The sequence below is a fragment of the Cajanus cajan genome, chromosome 10 (genome assembly GCF_000230855.2).
Source record: "Cajanus cajan strain Asha chromosome 10, NIPB_CcT2T_4, whole genome shotgun sequence".
In the NCBI taxonomy this organism is placed as follows: Eukaryota; Viridiplantae; Streptophyta; class Magnoliopsida; order Fabales; family Fabaceae; genus Cajanus; species Cajanus cajan.
The window spans coordinates 38444202-38463101 of NC_138526.1; the positions used below are offsets into that span (position 1 = coordinate 38444202).

The window sequence follows — 18900 nt, forward strand, 5'->3', positions numbered from 1 at the left end:
CAAGCGTTCACATCCAATTTCTTTGATGTATTGTATAATCAATTTTAATTTACACTGTTTCAAATCCAAAAGAGAAAATTACAATATACTTGATCCATACTCCACTGTTACTGCTTGACATCAAGAGATACAAAAGTCACCCCATTCTATAGTTGTCCCACATAAATTAGTAATGTTCAAAAGCAATATTACCTTGTACATCTTTCTTCTAAGGGAACTAAAAGTAGTCATTGTATACATCTTTGATAATCATATAAAAGTCATCTTTATCAATGTACCATTTAGAACCTGTTTCAATAAATTTTTCTATTAATACTTATAGAAGAAGAATATATAAAGAAAAAAAAATATGAAACTTCTCCATAAGCTGATTCGTAGAAATTTTTTCATATTAATTTTTTAAAAAACTTATTTTTAATTTATGCATAAGCTAATTTTAACTTATAAAAAAGTTAATTCATTTACTTTTCTTTTTATTTTATTCTTCTATAAGTGTTTATGAAAAATTTATCCAGACAGACTAACATGTTTCATTTTTCCTCCATAGCTGATAATTTATCTTCCACTTGGCATAGAGGAGCATCTGGGAATTGCTTCCGTTTTGGAACTGCATTGCACTGAAGATATTGAGGCAGAGGGTCTTAGGAGGGGTGTAACAGCCCTACTTGAAGTTTCATTAGCAATGGGAGAAGGGGAAGATGTAACAGTTGTTACTGGTTGCAATTCTACTTCAGGGCCAGTGACAGGGTCTCCAGGGGTATCAATTAATTGATCATCTTCTTCGATAGACAACACAGTGCTTGTGTCTGTATGAATGGTGGAGTCATCAGTGAACATACCATGTCTCCTCTTCCTCCTAGCTGCCTTACCCCATCCATGAATTGTTTCTCTTATCCTCTGAGGGATTAGTGCTGCCTTATAGTTTGTTCCCATCTGAAATAAACATGAAATTAAGCTGTTGTTGCATGGAACATTAAAGTGGAAGCAAGCCCTTAACTAAAATGATTTTCTCAATGCAACAAAGCCATTTCTCAAGCAACATAAGACAGATTACTTATTATTTCTAAATGAAAATCATTTATAACAGCTCTATTGTGCAGTGAACAAACAAGTTAGTACTTGGAACTAGTATTGTCTAAATGAAGCTCAGGGTCAGGAGTAAGGCATCCCATTTATCAATTTGAGACTTCCAAATCTAAAAACATGTCATATAGAGTTTGTTCGATTTCTATTTTTGAAATTTGTTTTTAGCTTTCAAAATATGACTAAACAAGGTTGTTCAAACAACTGATAGAGGATAGTCCCACACAACTTGCCTCAGTTTTTGGGGTACAACTTATATATTTGTTGAGTAATTTTACTTGATGTTTATTGGGTTTAAGATGAAATCTAACATAACATGATGAGAGCCTATAGGCTATAGCCCATCTTGGTAAATTGCCTATTGTAGGTAGGCATATGTGGAAGGAGGTGTTGGAAACTCTTACATAGCTTGCCTCAATTTTTGGTGTGCATCTAATAACAACTTTACTTAATGCCAATTAATTTTAAGATGAAATCCAACACAAGACACTTGACAAATAGTGTAATTAAGAGAGTAAATATGATGAAAAGTGAAAACAAAAGATGATGAGATAACATCTCTCAATTGCTTCTGTTTTTTGGTTTTTAAAATACTTGTTTTAAACAAATTTCAAAACGCAATAAATTTTAGATAAGAAATTGATTTTTGATTAGTTTGGAATTATTCTAGAAAATAGTTTTTAAATTCAAAAAGTGAGAAGGGAGTAAAAAAACCCATATTAAGACATATTTCCCTTTTTTATATCCGGTGATTACCTGTGTAACAAGTGCATAGAGTGGCAAGGTGCTGTAGCTGCAAAGAAACTGTCCTGCAAACCTACAGAGGTGAATACAAGATATAAGAGGCGCATGGTTGATTTATTGATTTGTGTAAACTAAGCCAATAAATATTCAATTCTGACATTTTACATTAATTAGTCGAATAATATCCATGCCAAATAGATATTTTATCTTTGAAACAGTGACATGTCAATTCTTTATTGACTTAGTTTACACAAGTATTATATGATGTAAAATCCTGAAAAAGGAAAAAGATTTCTCCATACCCCAAGATTAGCCTTAAATAAAGGAGAAGGTGATTCCTAATAAAGCAGGAATTATATCCGAACTGCCACTGTAGTCAAAAAAACATTTTACTAGTTTAGTCAAAGGCAAAAATTCAAAGTTGCAGTGTGTAAATCTTACATCTTTTGTGTGTGGTTCATTACTGTGCTCAATGGAGATATCGATTCAGTAACACGAACATATAGTTGCATCTAATTTTATTTTAATTCCCTAAAACTGAATCTTGCTTACATTTTTGGATGATTTATTTCTAAGCAATATAACTACTTTTTACAATTCTAGATTCAGTTGAAACTTAAAAAATACGATTGCTATTACTCCATGGTCTAATTCTATGTTGTAACATGGATAAGGAAGTACCCAAAACCAAAAGAACGAAGCCAGCTCAAATGCATTCTGCCAAAACGAAGAAAGAATCAGAAGTTAATAAGAAAATAACAAATTTCAGTAAGAAATTATTGCATAAGATGTAGACGAACCATGGCCAACCTGGAAGAGAATGAAATGGATCAAGGACAGCAATAGTTCAGGCTTGTTAAACCAGAAAAGTTCATCACGAGGCCTCAACTTTGCTTCTGAGAAGAACCCTGTAATTCCAGCATTCTCCAATGCCAAGGTTGCAATAACATGCTGTAGCTTTGTTCCCACCAAGAGCACAAGCTATGCATGAAACATGTAATGATAGTATTGTTGAATGTCTTCAATGATGCATTCAACTAATTTATTCAGCGTATAAAGATTGGAGTAATAATACACATACACCAATTCATACAATAATTTGTACAATATCATTTTTGTCTCTTTCTCTCAATCATTAATAAATATAACAAATAATGTGATGGAGAAGATGGCATAAAAAAATGTTGTTCAATTTGTTGCACAAGTGCCATTTTCCTAAAAAATTATATTACATTTCAGCGAACAAGGCCCTATTTTATGCAGATTCACCAGCAAGCATTTTGTTCTATTCAATTTTCATAGAAAAACCAACCAACTACATAACAAAGAGCCTACCACATGTCATTCACAACATCTAAATGTTTCAGAACAGAAGTTCAAAGTTCAGTTTATCCACCACACTGGCATTCATTGACCAATTAGGATAACTAAAAAGAAATGACGGAAATAGAAAGGTAACTTACAGATACAGGAATGATAGCTATCCAGAAATAAAGATTAGATCCTGCCATAAACCAATAAATAAAAAAACTTATTGTAAGTTTCAACCAAGAATGATCTGACCAGTGTTTCAGATGGGTTATTTGGTATTTGTATTTGTTTAGAGGGATATATTTATCAAAAGGAGTATTTTATATTGTTGTGTATTTATATTGTTTAGAGGGTATTTACAAATATCTCCACATTGGTATGATATTATCCACTTTGGACTTACACCCTCTTGGTTTTGTTTTTGGTCACCCAAAAGACATTACCAATGGAATATGTTATTAGATTTCATCTTAAAACCAATTGACATTAAGTGAAATTGTCCAACATATATATAAACTTGCCTAATGTCATGTTAAATTTCATTTTAAAACCAATTGACATTAAGTGAAGTTGTCCAACATATATATAAACCACACCCAGAGAATTGGGGCAATGTGGGGCTTTTCAACATATGTGTATGTTTTATAAATTCTTATTTCTCCTTTTGTTCTAACAATATGGAACTTGGTTTGTATCCCATCAGTTTCAAGTAGGAAAAAAATGATAAGCTAATTTTCACCTAGATTGCTTATAATAGGCTATACCTTTAATGTTAAAAAGCATGAAGGCAACAACAAATCCCCAGAGTGGGCCACTGCAAGAGAATTTACAGACATAATCAAATCAGCTTTCAACTTCTTCATGAGATTCAGTTTGTGAAAAACAAGCAATAAAAATGTAACAAGAATAAGACTAAGATGTTTAAATTAAGACATTATATTCTTTCCTTGTTATATTGATTTTTTGCAATGTATGTGGAAAAGAAAATTTAAACTACCTCTTTAAACACTAAATATAAATGAATAGATTTTTTTTTCCGAAAAATTTATTAAAACAGTCACCTTGGAAATTTAAGACCATGGCATGCATTGTGCAAGTGCATTAGAGATCTTATAATACTGGATGAACTGAAATCGGTGTCCAAAAGAGAATCATGAAACTGACTGTTGAATCTCGATTGTTACTAACCTCACACCAACTATCCTTTGGAATTCCTCTTCCATAGATCGAACCATGTAGCTGTGAAAATCATATTTTAATGAAAGGTTGTGATTCTGCCATGAACAATGAAAGCAAACCAAGTCAAGTAGCTCTCACATTCACGAAATAGTAGTGCACAGATACTACATAATTTCAAGAAACTTGACAGACAAATACCATTGGGGTTGTTGTTTCAAATTACACTTTATGCAATTATAAACTTAAAATCAGATGGCAGAAAACTAATAAATATTAAACAAATGCATGAAGTAACTATTTTTTAATATAGGCATTTTCAGTTTCCACTAGGAACTTAGTGTTGCACATAATTTTATACAACACTTAGAACTAGGCTCTCTTAAGAAAATATAGAAGTTTGTAGGAAGTAGTTAATTTCTGCATCTTATCATATGGCAGGATAAGAGTTTAAATAACATAGTAGCAATATAACATTATAACTTTTGGGAAAACATGTTAAACTGTGAGATAAGAACCACATTATAACTTTATTGCATACCATGATGAAGCCTTTGCGAAGCGTAAGGTAATCAGCACGAACCACAGAACGTCCAAATTGTCGGAAAAAGCATGTCTACAACTTAAATAAAATTAAAATTAGATAGATATACAATTATACTGAGTAAATGGTTCAACATGAAACTTGGGTTTGTAAAATCAATATTTCTTACAAATATATACTTGTTAACATGGAACTAAAGGGTTAAAATAAAAATGGTATATAAATTAAGGAGTATAGAGTATAAGGTAACAATAAAAGATTCATATAAAGTTTGGTCTCATAAAGATGCTGATAGATATAAGAGATCTATCCAATTAGCCCCCATGAACTATTAGCATTTAGCATTTGGACTTTGGAGAACCACAAATTGAATTCTCATATTTTTTACCAATTTTAAAAAATAATTATTGAAACTTTGATCTTATTTTACTCAACATACTTGCTTCCTTGAGAGAAGAACTTCGTAATGATTTAGCCCACTTAATTGACCATTGTAACAAACTCCTCTTGCATAACTTGTTTAGGAAAGCAAATTGATCAAAAGGTAACAAATCTAGCCAACTTAACCAAGCATTAAGCAAAGATGGTAAACTCTTTTCTGTATATTTTAATTTCAAACACTCTTCGTATCTTATTCATCAAATAAATTTACGAATCTAAAGATGGCCATATTAAAAAAAAAAAAAGATGAAATGAAACCAAATGGAAACAAGAAAACAAGTGGAGATATTTAATTACCACCCAAATGAGGGAACCATTTTTGACCAATGGATTTGATGCATGAGACTTGACAAAGGTCGATTGCCTTCGCATAGTCAACTCTTTTGTAATTTCTGTTGCAACAAAAGAATTGACGAATCAACTACTAAATATGATTTAAATATGCAGTGCATGACCATATATTTTATGTCTACTCACACAAGCTCTTGAGCTTGGAGTGTGGATAATGCATAAGAAAAAAATTAAAATTAAATATTATGGCAAGGATATGATCATAAGATTTAATACCACATCAAGGACCACCTGTCATAAAAGCTCGAGATGCTATAAAGGTACATTTATATCTCAGAATTTCCATCCATCATAAATCACCGAATGGTTCAATTTTGGGAAATATTGGTCATCCAAAATGCTTGTTTATTTGACTGAACTTAGTGGTTACCAAGCCAGCAATCAACATAATTGTTCAACAGGATCAATAAAGTGAATTAGGGGAGGGGGAGGAAGAGAGATCAGACACAGAAATTGCTTTTGGATTTAAATTATATAGCATAGATTATATTAGCTACAACAACTAGATAACTGAGAGAAGAGATGCAATATTATATAAAAAATCTGATTGAGGAGCTTCGGTGTTTGTGTAGTCAATCATAGAAGTGAAAACAACATTTGAAAGGACCAAACAGGATAACACAATACAAATAGAAAATAGCTTTTGTTCAAAGGAACATTCAGAAGTATTGTGCTTACCAGTTAATGAATTATGCCGATCCATGTGAGCCTCATCTTCCCACACTCTCCAACTGTGAATCTGGTTTAAACTACTAGTGTTATTATGTCAAACAGAATCCAAAATGATAACACCTGAATGTTTTACCTTACCACACAGAGCCAACTAAATATATAAAGCTTAAAAGTATCTCGATGATATTGTTTCATACTATCATTCTTGATGCAATATAAATTTAAAATATTGAACAGAACGGAATTTAATAAATTAAAATATAACTCCAAATAGAAATATGTATGAATAATTTTCATTGATTAATTACTTCTCATAGGTTCAATCTCCATACTATAATATTTTCTTATAAATCTTACTAAGCTTTAAGTGTTTTGGCATAAACAAGTCTTGTAGATTTTAAAAAACTATATAAAAATATAATGACTTATAAATCTTACTAAGCTTTAAGGTTGTTATAGATGAACTTTCCTTTTTCAAGAATATTAAAAGTTATATGCTAATGGTGGAGAGTAGAAAAAAAGAACTCACCTTCACAATGGCCAACAACATTGTTAGGCAACTGTAAGATATATGCGTTACCGCCATGACAAAAATGAACCGGTGCAACTGCTCTAGACCTTCATATGAAACAAATGGTTCATAACCCTGAGCAAGATAACAAAATACAAATTAACCTACATTAATTTAGAGAAGTAAAAGTCAGTGATAGTTAAATTTTATACATGTAAGGTATATTGTTCATGCCTCTTTGCAGGAGCTTCTATTTATTCCATTCAACACCCTCCTAAATAAGTGTGGATAAACAGAAGCCATCAACAATTTACGCTCTTCAGAGCCATTCTCTTCCATCTGTTCATCAATCTCAGATCTAGTGCATGGGGCAAAAGCACTATTGTAGAACTTTGAAGGAATGCAAATATTGGCTATCATGCGTGAGGTAGCTGTTAATAAGAGTGATATAAATCCGAGTAACATCAACTCTGCAGATAGAATTGCAAAATAATGAGAATTGATCAGTAAAACAAGACACATTACATTAAATGTAGGAAACAGCAAGGATTAACAGATAAAAAAATAATTCTAGTTTATATGTTAAAGGATTTCCAGTATAATTTAATGCACAATACCTTCTTTCATCTTCTCTAAAGCAGCAAGCAATGGTTTTCGATTAGTTTTACGTAGCCACTGCAGCCACAGAAAAACACAATCACACATCAGATTGCCAAAGGCAACCACAAAGAACGGCTTATTCTATAACACTTAACAATTTGATGGTTGGATCACAACTCACAAGTAAGACAAACATATTATTAAGACAAAACGAAGCTTTAAAGTTTGAACAAGAAAATGAAAAACAAAAATCTATACATGCTGGTGTAATTGTATTTGGAAAGAGAAGGAAAATTCTTCCCATGCTAATTAATGCATATCCATATAAATTTGTTATAGAAATGCATTAAAACCACAAATGAAGCTTCTTACCTCATCTAAGTAGTTGTTAGGCAAAATATGTTAAGGTTATTTTATGGTAATTGTCTCGAAGGATATTTTATAAGGATTATAACTTTGTTATTTTTATAAGGTTATTTCACTGTGTTTCGGCCTAAGCCGGTTTTACTTTTGGTTATCAAGTTATTATTTCTTCTCTTATTTTATCGATGTGGGACCTTGTTTGTATCTAATAATCCTTCCCTCAAAGAAGGGACCTAACCTTTAATACAATGGAATTGTCTTTATATATCACATAATCACTTTTTGGAATATTTTATATCAAGAGGAGGGTTATAACCTTGTTATGGGACCTTGTTTGTATTCCAATAATTCTTCCCTCAAAAGGTCTCTAAATCATTGTAGAATGTGTGTGCTTAATAAGTTGTTATTTCTTCTCTTATTTTATCCATATGAGACCTTATTTGTATCCCAGCAAAATATTCTATTCTTCTCTTTTCATTTTTTCACCTCTGCCTTTCCCTCACTCAAATCATTAACAAGGGTATGTTTGAATAAAATTTTCTTACAAGAGATGAAAATAAGGAAAAATGAAATAAATTTCTTCAAAAATTAAAATTAGTTTATACTTAAACTAATTTGTAAAAGCTATCTCCTATTAGTTTTTCCAAAATATGTTTAAATTGTGTGTCAAGTTAATTTTAACTTTATGGAGAAGTTTATTTCATTTTGCTTGCTTATTTTCTTCTCCTATAAATTCTTATGGATAAGTTTATCCAAACAGGTCCCAAGTCTAATAGCATGTCAAGTCTCGATCATAAGTTTGCAAACAATTGAACAAACTTCCAACTTCTACCATGCAAGTTTTCACTGCACTACAGAAATCAACACCAAGAACAAACAAAGCTCAATAAAGATTCTAGTCTAGCAATACTTACATTGCTTAAACGGTGAATGGAGCGCTCCACAAGTAGAGATACAGCAACAAAGACAGTCAACACAGTAGCAACAGACCATGTAGGAGTCAAGGCCAACGACCGTGTTTCTTGTACATTCTCTTCCATTTTGAAATACCCAAATCACAGACCAAACCTTAAATATGACTATGCCTTAAAAAAGCAAAGGCCAACTTCTTCAATGGATTCAAGACATGGTCTCATTGAAGATCTACTTCGGAAGTTACACAAACCAAACTCATATACAGCACTTAATCAGCCTATAAATCAGTGGGATAATAATACTGAATCCTATAAATAGAATCCTAATAGCAGTATCATTTATCAACAAACAATAACAATTAGTAATCCTGAGTCCTAATTTACAAAGATTCAACAAAACAAAGAAATAGGATCCAAATGGAAGGTCTAATCACCAATCTCTCCATATAAGAAACAAACCAAGATCACTTGATAACAAAGAAAACTTTGGCAAAGCCCCCAAAATCTTCCATAGCTATCAAAGACTCTTCCAGAAGAAAGAAAAAAAAAAAAAAAAAGCCACAGCTATTTTTTATGGTGAAAAGAAAACCCCTTGACCTGTTTCCTCTCACTTTCTCCAAAGAAAAAAAAAGGCAAACAAAAAACAAGGCTCTTCCTTTTCCTTCCTGAAAGCTCTAGTGAACTATTCAGACCAACCCCATTTTCAAATCAACCTCACATTCCCAAAGACACTTACTTTACTCACTCTTATAAAAGCCCATTTTCCTTCTTTCAACTTCAACGACAGTGCCAAGCAGATTCAGACATTCCCAAGTGAGAGTAAAGGCCACAACTTTTTTCCTAACATCAAGTACCCACAACCTTAGACCCCTGTCAGGAATCTAGGAAACTCATAGAATGGAAGTTGTCACACTGTAACTAACAAATGAACCCAGAAAAGTTAAATCTGAAGATCCCTCTCTCTCTCTCTCTCTTGTTCTTTCTCTCTCTCTCTCTCTAACTAACAAACTAGTTGTTTGTTCCTAATACATTGAATGAGTTCACCAAAAACTACATGCATTTTTATGATTCCCATATAAACTGGAGGGGGCAAAGCGCGTCTTTTCCAGCTGCAATGGTAATGCCAATGCAATGCACACTGTTGAGTATCTCTTCACTGGGCCATAGTGCGTGACAACTCGCACTTGACACTAAAGTATGATTATTACGCAATGATAAAGAAATAAAAAAGTAATGTTCATGCAGCATGCACGTGTTTCCCTATTACTTATAGTACTATCTTTTTTCTCGCTCCATTATGTGTCTACCGCGCTTGTCGTTGCTGCATCAACGAAACATTTTTTATACTTCATTACTATTATCATTATTATTGGGGTTATATGAGAAAAATGTTATGGTCAAAATGAATTTTAATTTGTAATCAATGAATGATGAGTACTGGTAGGTGTACAACGATGTAGTTCCTTAAATATTTTCTGTGTTTGAATTACAATGGTTACTTATAATGAGTAGAGTTTAGTCTTTTATAGAGTACTAGCTAGTATTTTTTTTTAATGGGAGTGTTTTTAGAAAATACTAATATTTTATATTATTTTTAATTAGAAATTAGAATTTTAGTAATTTATAAAATAAATGTTTATATTAAAGGTTAACATAAGTTATGGAAGTAAAAATCTAAATCTAACTGAAAAATTGTATAAAAATCACTTTATAGCGAGTAAAAACCTTGGAAATAACTCAGTACTAAGTAAATTTGATAGAAATTACTTTCATTTAAAAGCCTATTATATATAATCCTAACTCGTATAAAGAAAAAACATTAATATTTTTTAAATTATGCAGCATTTTCCAATATATAAACACTGTTAAGACATTACACATGAAAAAAACTTTAGTTGTTGGAGATTTGTTAGAGATGTCAAGTCAGTGATTACGTCCCACCATGCCACAACTTGGTTATGTTTAGAGAGTGTTAGGTTTCGTCCAAATCTTAACTCAATCCATATTCCAATATGTCGGTGCCACATATCACTTCAAACTTCAAAAGTTGAATTAGGATTTTTTTTCCACTCATGTGAATCTAGCTATATGCATCAACATGAATGTTTTTAGTGACATAATCTTTGGCACATATACTTTCAATGTGATCTAAGATTTTAAATATAAATAAGACGATTTAATTGAAATATATTTAGAATCGCATATTGATATATAATTGAAAATTTTTTAACTTTTAAATAATTGTTTTGAAATTATATTTTTTTTTTAATTAATTGATTATGTTAAAAAAAAAGTTATACTAACAACGTATCAAACTTAAATTCTAAATAAAATTAATGAGTTTAATTTTGATAATTAATGCAAAAATAGAAAGAAAGAAAAATGAACCATATATATTAAGCATTGTCAATGTTATAACAAGTCACAGCATAAAACTCATAAGCTTTGAGGGACTCACCAAAAGTTGGCTAAGATTTGTGTTTGATAATTAATTAATCAATCATCTTGTTAGATAATAGACTTATTAAGCCTTTAAGATATTTTTACTTCTTTGTGAAAACAATTTAATCTTTTATATATTGATTTTATATCTTTTTATTTTTACTTTTGTGTTATTTTATATTATAGTATTATTGAATTGAATTGAATTTTTTTTTATCTTTTTTCCTTTGCACCCCCTTCCTCCTTTCTTCTTTTTCTTTCTTTATATTTACATTTTTCACACATCTAATGTCACAAATTACACAAACTTACAAAGACCTTTGTGAGTGAGAAAGCCTTCAAATATGTCTACACCGACTATTATAGATATGATTAAATGATATATTGTCAATTTTAAAATATTACGTAAATCATATTTATAAAAAAATATGAAAATAAAAAAATTCTTTTAAACATATGACTTGCTAAAACTTCTCTGATTAAAAAAAAGTTGGCAGTTACTTTATATATATATACCATCTACTAATCATCCAAAATAATGCTCAACTTATTCAATAGGTAAACAACAACTTCAAATTTTATATTTTTCCTTTATTTCACGTCTTTCGTTTACCATAAACATTACGGAAGCCTATGGTATCAACTTTTGTTTTTTTGTGAAATTGTGATGTTAATTTATGGAACAGTATCAAATAGATAAAATAATATTATTTTAGGAATCTAAACTGTGGCACTAGAGTAATAATAAAAAAAGTCAACAAAAAGGAATCTTAGTAAAGCAGAGGTTATAATTATAGGACAAACATGGTTTGCTTAAAGTCCACCTATGCGATTGGTATTCGTCTTTTGAAGGAAATAAACACTGCAACAACTTTGGACTTGATGTTAATGTTAAAGGCAAAAGCAAAGTGTCACAGCCCTAGAGACCTTTTAGGTCAAAATTCAAACCTATCCCGTAGCGCCGACCACAGTATGAGAGACCCATAAAAAGAAGAAAGAGGTGGCAAAAGTGTCCTTCTTTATATAAGATAACTAGATCATGTCCCTTCACTGCTTAAACAGTGGTATACTATGGTGGTTATTGACCTAACATAGGACATGTGTGCGAGATAATTTCCAAAAAAAACAAAAAATACTTACAAGAGAACAAAATAAGAAGACAAAACAAAATACTTTTTTTAAAATTTTTAAAAATAATTTATACATAAATTATTTTTTAAAATCCCTTTTTATTAGTTTTTAAAGATCTTATTTTTTTTTTAACTCGCGTATAGATTAACTTTAACTTATAAAAAATTATTTCAATTTATTTTATTTTTTTATTAAAAAATACTTTTAAAGATATTTATCAAAATATGCCTGTAATAAAAGTTGACAACACGTCTCAAATTTGTTGCAAGTGGTGACAATTTATTTATTCATTTTTAACAGAGAAAGACTAATAATCGATGTTTTTACTTCTAAGAATTTCCTTAGTTCTTTTGAATATAAATGGACAGCTTCCAAGATTCATCATTTATGTTTTTGTGATTCGTCTAAATAATATAAATTAAGTTAAAATTAATTTACACATAAAAATTAATTTAAACAAATATTTTCATAAATATTTTTGGAAGAGAAAAATAAGAGAGAAAATAAAATAAACCTCTTCTTCTAAGTTAAAAATGAGTTGTAAATAAAAAAATTTAGAGAAGTTAATACAAAAACCCTACCTAAACTAGACATAAAATTTTGGAAAATCTAAAAGTGAGAACTTGTACATAGTAGTTTATACTTAAACAAATTTTAACTAAAACAAAATTCAGTTTTCCATCATATTTTCTTTCTCCCTTCGTATTTTCTAAAAGTGTTTATACATGAGTTTACACAAATGTGTCTATATAGTTGTAACCAGGTTGTTTGAAGCTTTGGCCTACTTACTAAATTATTGCAATCTTACCTGCAGCTATGCATTTTTAGCTTCTACCACCTACTACATAAATCACATCAAAAGCCTGTTACCAAATGTCTAGTCACTAGACCACCAAATTTGAACCAAGTATAACATCAGGCCAGGCCAACTCTTGGGCAAAGAACATGGGATTTTCGCAATTTTAGGTGCATGCAGGGACAGCGTATTTATTTGGGACAAAGACACAAATTTCGTGGCTCAGGGTTTCGTAAGAGAGAACCCTACTCATCGCACGAAACCAATGGCAAACGAAGTAGAAAGGGTGACATTTGTGCCGTCACTAGTTTCGTCCTGCTTTCCTAAATATAACTGAACATGGAAAAAAAATCACCAAATATGCAATATACACCAGATCCCCGAAAGCGAGGGTGCTTACTACTTAGTGAGAAACCCACAAAATATCATTTCAACATTTAAATATCTAAATTAAATATCCGCACCCATGAACAGGAATGGCATTAAATAAGAAAATATTGCATGTATCCACGTTTACAACTTAGTATCAGAATGGTTGGCAAATAATACAAAATTTCCACATTATAGTGCAAAATCTATATCGCTAAAACTAATGCTTTGATCCAAAAAAAAAGAAAAAATAAAACTAGAGCTCAGCAAACCCAAAAATCCTGCATGTTCTTATGGTCTCCATAGCAGTGTATCTTCCCTCTATCTCAAGAGTCCAAAGATCAGCCAGTCAATGGCCTTCCATTTAAACATGATTTAGATGAAAAAAAACAGCATTCCCCATAGCAAAATTGATGCATTTGACAAGCATATTTGTGAGGTAGATGAAGTCCCAACATGAAACTGCCAAACTGACCTCGCGCATAAATGATGTGGAGGGTAAAGGAGCTTGTTTTCTTCAAAGCTTTTTAGAGGATGGAAATAAAATGAACTGGTAATTTACATAAAACTTCCCCAACAGCTATAACCTCGACCTAAGTTATGGCTCACTGGTTGCCTTAGCAGAAAGAAGCTACTCAGATGGAATCTCAGTAGCTGGATCCTGTTCAGATGTGTTGCTGTCAGGGGTCAGAATATCTTCTTCGTCAGTGTTTTGAAGTTGGTCAATAGCTTCCCCCTTCAACTCATTCTCACTATATAAATCCTTTTGAACAGGTACACTTATTTGCTGCTGCGATGAAAGAACATCTGCAATAGCCTTAATAGCAGCAGATGCCTCATTGCCGTCAACTGAATCATCTAAGTTAACACCATTAACATTAGGTTCCTCAGACAAGTCAACCTGCCTTGGAGGAGGAACAAAAAAGGGAATTTTACCCCTCTGCCAGTCATGAAGTATCATCTTTGCTGCAGTCATTAGGTCAGGCTCACCACCCTGAAACAACCAGCAAAAGTAACAATCACAAAGAAGTACGTATCCTATCCTACCAGAGCAAAAGGCTTCAAGATAAACAAAACAAAATAATGCCATAAAATCCTGTCTTGAATATAATGGAAGCAAAGGATGACAACATGAAACTGGTGTTGCTTCAGTTCATTATTGATTTTGACACTCGATAGTCATCTCATCTCATACACGGAAGAATATGCATACAGAAAGCATATCGAGTCTTGGCCAAATTGAGGGGAGCCAGTATACATTAGTGCTGATCAACTACTAAGGATTCAGATCAACTCAAGAAGTTTACCTTCAGAAGTTTGCCGCTGGATTTGCAAAGTTGCAGTAAGAAGTCATTTTCATCATCCCTGGTAACAAGAAAAAATATTGCTGAAAACCAAATTTTGCACATAAACTATGATGACATACAAACAGATAAGCAAATCAAGGTAAATAAGTATCAACAGCATGTAATGGTCACACATCATGTCATCATTGCCTTACTGTGCAGAATCCATCACCAGAAACTAACATAGGCAAAAGAGAGAAAAAATCTTAAAAGATGCCAGCCCAGAAAGATAACTAGGTGAGAACTTGCTGCCTGATATACTAGTCAATTTTTGTTTGCCTATATTTTCTGTAGTCTAAAGTTTCATTGTCGGTTGATTGTATGATATGGCATGAAAATGTTATTCTCTGTCAACTACAATAGCACCTTATCAGAGATGAAGGTTGATAGGCAAACTTGAGTTGTTTTAAGCAAACGCAAGAATACAAAAGGAGGACACACTTAATAGTGAACACAGATCTACACTATTAAGTTCAGAAGACAAACCACTCTTTTATTTTGTATGCCCTCTCCAAATGCTCTTTCTTCACTCGTTTCAAAACCTCGCCTATATGGTCTGCAGCATCTTTCAAATTAGTTACACGTACCTGAAAGTAACACAATTATTAGCCTGACTGTATTAAATAACAATAATAATATATCTATCTACTAATATGCAAAACTAATTCCACGTGAGCTTTTATTAACATAAGAAAGCAGTAAACATAATTACAAATTTTACAATGAATAATATACAACAATACATAAAATATAAGACACCTCTATACCCAGATATAGCACTCAAAATATAAGTCATTCAGACTTTCAAAATATAAGAATAGTTCTTTCTGGACACAAGACCAACAAATCACAATGAATAACATACAACAACCCAACAAAATAGATGACCTCTCAGGAGACAGCCAGGCTAATTGGATAAAACCATATCCCTAAAAAGCTGCTTGTTCTTTTTTACTTGCAAAGCAAAAAAGAAAAGCACTACTAGCAAATTACAACAATGAAATCTTTTCCCCACTAGGTGAAGTTGCTGGCAGAGATTAAAAGATTCCATTGTGTTCTATTAAATTAACATTAAAAAAAGTCGGAACAGAACATACTTGATTAAAGAACATGATCACTAAAAATTAGAGAAAACAGGAGGTAACCTACCACACCCTTCAACACGACATCTGTTTCAGAATCTTTGTTCTGGTAGACAACACCTGGACAATCAATCAGAAAGATCCTCTTTGTAAGAGTAATATATTGCCATACTTTTGTTTCCCCGGGAATTGGAGCAACCTTGCAGACCTTTGGCATATTATTAGACACATGTCAGTCAATTGTTAAAATCCACAACAATAATTTAAAATGCTAATGCCAATAAGGATGTGGAAAAAGATTTGGGCTTCTATGCTTGCATTAATATATCCTCACAAACTCATAAATTACAGATTAAGCAAACAATCAGAAGCAGTAAAGGAAAAAGAACTATTACATTCTTTGTACGCAATGTGTTTATCACTGATGACTTCCCGACATTTGGATATCCAACAAATCCAACAGATATTGCTTGCTTATCACGTTTCAATCGAGAAAACTGCCTCAGAACTGATAGAAGAGAACCCTAAGCAAAATAATGACAAATAAGAAAATAGCAGATGCAAAGTAGCTAAAGAAGAGGAAAGAAAGACGTGTATCTAAAATTGCAGTTATATTTTTTTTTGTAAAGTAACAAAATTGGCAGATAAAGTAAACAAATTAAATAAAGATAAAGTGCATCAAGAATACTTTTCCAAAGGACTTGTTAATGTTTGCATGGAATGCTAGAGTTGGAAATTCCTTTGACAAAACTCTAAGCCATCCTTTTGTTGCCCAAGCAGGAACTAGATCACACTGAAAGGGGGAAATAAAATTAATACTGCTTTATGTCACATGATAGCAATTTAGGGCATTTAGCAACATTTTAGAGCAATGCCAAGAACAAATAATGATGTAGTACCTTGTTCAATAAAAGCACCATATGTTTATGCTTACAATTTTCCTTCAAATGCTTCTCTAAATGGTAACACCTTGTGCCTTGTGGATCCCTTGCATCTAGAACCTGCAATAGGATACACAGAGTATTGAAACTGTCGGGAAGAGAAAAAAGATCTGTGGGACAACTTCAATGAGTCCAGACAAAGGAAATCTGACCTACAATAGACTCTCCAGAACAAGCATAAAACAACCATATGAAATTGAAAATAATAATGTCTACAAATTAAATACACTGACAGGGTAATGTAAAAGCAGTAATGTCCATCATAAAGCCCATTTTTTAAGAATATTTGGCAAAAAATCATATCAATTAAAAACACACAGTGCACCCCACTTCAGAATAGACATATGTGAAAATCTTAACAAAATCTCAGGGAAAAAATGAGACCCTACCTGGACAACAACATCCGAAGAATCTATCACTTTGTAAAGCTCACCCCATATGCGTTTACTTTGACCCTTTTCAAACATGGTATGCCGCACTAAATCCCTAAATCCATCTCCATCATTAGATTCTGTAGATACACTTGAACTGTACTTCTGTTCAAAAGCATCTGCAAAGTAATGTAGAAAAAAGTAATGACTATAATCAGATTATGTAAAACATCATTAGATCGAAAAAAGAAACTACCAATCACATAAAACAAACATTACCACACACAAAAAAAAAAACTATTATTCAGCTTCAACTAAGCGCACCAACAAAAAACAATTAACAGACTAAGGGGTGCCTTTAGATAAAAAAATAAAAAATAAAAAAAATCAACATTATAATATAAACTTTATGCTATTATTTCTAACTTAAAGAAAGAAAATAACATTCTCATATCCTTCTGTTTTCTTCAAGTGATCTGCTTAAGTGCAGCTCAGAGGACAAACTTTAAGGAAATAGAAATGTACTCTGGCGGTAAACTTGCAAATGTGCTCAAGGGGCAAATTTTTAAAAATAGAAAACATTTTTCAAAAACAGTAAACAAATAAGGCCTGAATAAACATTTTTCAGTTCTTGAGATTTGCCATTTTTTGGCGAAAAACTTATCTAATTATTACGAATTTTTCACTTAAAAACATTTTTTTTTCCTTAAAAAACACACAAAACAACAGGCCTAATAAGATCATCAAGATAACAACACAACCCTGTCACCCACCAAACATCTAAATTCACAGAGAAATCATTATTTTCACCTTGAGAACCATCAGCTTTCTTCAGTAAGGACTCATAGTCAGCTGCCAAGAGGCTAGGGCGCTTTCTCTTAGTCTTAGGTCCAAATGCATCTTGGAAAGGCTCTCTATCAAGCAAATGAACCCTAGCTTGCTACATTCACAATCCATAAACCATTTAGTATATTTATATTTATATTTTAAAAAACGCACAACTCATTCACCAATTACACAACTTAACAAACAAAAATTCAATGGATAATAAAAAAAAAAAACCTTCTGGTGATCATTGAGCAGCGACAGCGGCAGCTTCTTCTCCTTGAGAATCACATTGTAATTACTTGACATGCGACTCTGCAGCTCTTCTCGGAAGAACTCGAGCTGCTTCTGATTCACAACACGAGTGTTCCCTGAGGATCACGAAATTCGCATGCATGTTAAAGTATAAGAAACGTGATCACTATTATTATTCTTACTTAATTGAATAATTTTTGTAGCGAAATTGTACTCACCGAACCATCTTCGATCGGGTTGGATTCGCGTGCTCGGAAGGTCCTTGGACTGATACTCGTTGGAGAGGACTTTTCCCTTACGGTCGCGGACGGGCCTGGTTTTGTACATCTTGAGGCGGCGCACGGTGGCGGCGGAGCGCGACTCATTCTTCGCCTCATTGCTGCGGTTTACGTCCAGAGAGTGCTTCGGTTTTCCAGAGACGTTCACCTTCTTCTCCTTCTTCTTCGCCATTGTAGAGAGAGAGAGAGAGAGAGGTTCGAATTGGTTTGTTAAGAACGAAAGAGCGAAACCGCCAAGTATAGTTAGGATTAGGGTTTTGGCTCCGTTGAGAGGAACGGTGGAGACTGTGATTTTGTTGTTTGCGACGGTGATTGAACAGAGGCCCAATGTTAAGTTGGTGAATAGGCCTGGGA

General features: G+C 32.4%; 2 protein-coding genes across 3 annotated transcripts; both read right to left on the reverse strand.

Annotated features, from left to right (window-relative positions):
• Positions 1–6: 6 nt before the first annotated feature.
• On the reverse strand, positions 7–9879 carry LOC109819351 (MLO-like protein 11). Of its 2 annotated transcripts, XM_020385058.3 has the most exons (16): positions 8711–9879; positions 7451–7508; positions 7068–7303; positions 6852–6968; positions 6329–6389; positions 5597–5691; positions 4856–4930; positions 4327–4412; positions 3903–3952; positions 3291–3331; positions 2638–2808; positions 2509–2544; positions 2130–2197; positions 1840–1900; positions 526–933; positions 7–288 (listed from the first exon to the last, which is right to left on the reverse strand). In XM_020385058.3, exons 1-15 carry the CDS (start codon positions 8834–8836, stop codon positions 556–558), a joined length of 1659 nt encoding a protein of 552 aa, XP_020240647.1. In that variant the 5' UTR covers positions 8837–9879; the 3' UTR covers positions 7–288; positions 526–555. The 2 variants fall into 2 exon arrangements, with proteins under 2 accessions (XP_020240647.1, XP_029124893.1); XM_029269060.2 differs by having other exon boundaries at positions 7–933.
• Positions 9880–13525: 3646 nt separating this feature from the next.
• Positions 13526–18858, reverse strand: ATNUG2 (GTP-binding family protein). Its single transcript, XM_020385059.3, has 11 exons — positions 18487–18858; positions 18251–18384; positions 17999–18128; positions 17207–17367; positions 16776–16877; positions 16565–16669; positions 16272–16400; positions 15944–16084; positions 15281–15381; positions 14756–14813; positions 13526–14442 (listed from the first exon to the last, which is right to left on the reverse strand). Exons 1-11 carry the CDS (start codon positions 18716–18718, stop codon positions 14080–14082), a joined length of 1656 nt encoding a protein of 551 aa, XP_020240648.1. The 5' UTR covers positions 18719–18858; the 3' UTR covers positions 13526–14079.
• Between the last annotated feature and the right edge of the window lie 42 nt (positions 18859–18900).

Excerpts from the sequence above, each read along its gene's own strand:
- ATNUG2 (XM_020385059.3), bottom strand. The coding sequence starts at position 18,718 with ATGGCGAAGAAGAAGGAGAAGAAGGTGAACGTCTCTGGAAAACCGAAG. Across the intron at positions 16,085-16,271 it reads ACACATTGCGTACAAAGAAT|GTCTGCAAGGTTGCTCCAAT; the intron begins GTAATAGTTCTT and ends AATATGCCAAAG. Across the intron at positions 14,443-14,755 it reads CCAGCGGCAAACTTCTGAAG|GGTGGTGAGCCTGACCTAAT; the intron begins GTAAACTTCTTG and ends TGGTTGTTTCAG.
- LOC109819351 (XM_020385058.3), bottom strand. The coding sequence starts at position 8,836 with ATGGAAGAGAATGTACAAGAAACACGGTCGTTGGCCTTGACTCCTACA. Across the intron at positions 6,969-7,067 it reads ATAGAAGCTCCTGCAAAGAG|GGTTATGAACCATTTGTTTC; the intron begins GCATGAACAATA and ends TATCTTGCTCAG. Across the intron at positions 1,901-2,129 it reads TATTTAAGGCTAATCTTGGG|GTTTGCAGGACAGTTTCTTT; the intron begins GTATGGAGAAAT and ends TCACCTCTGTAG.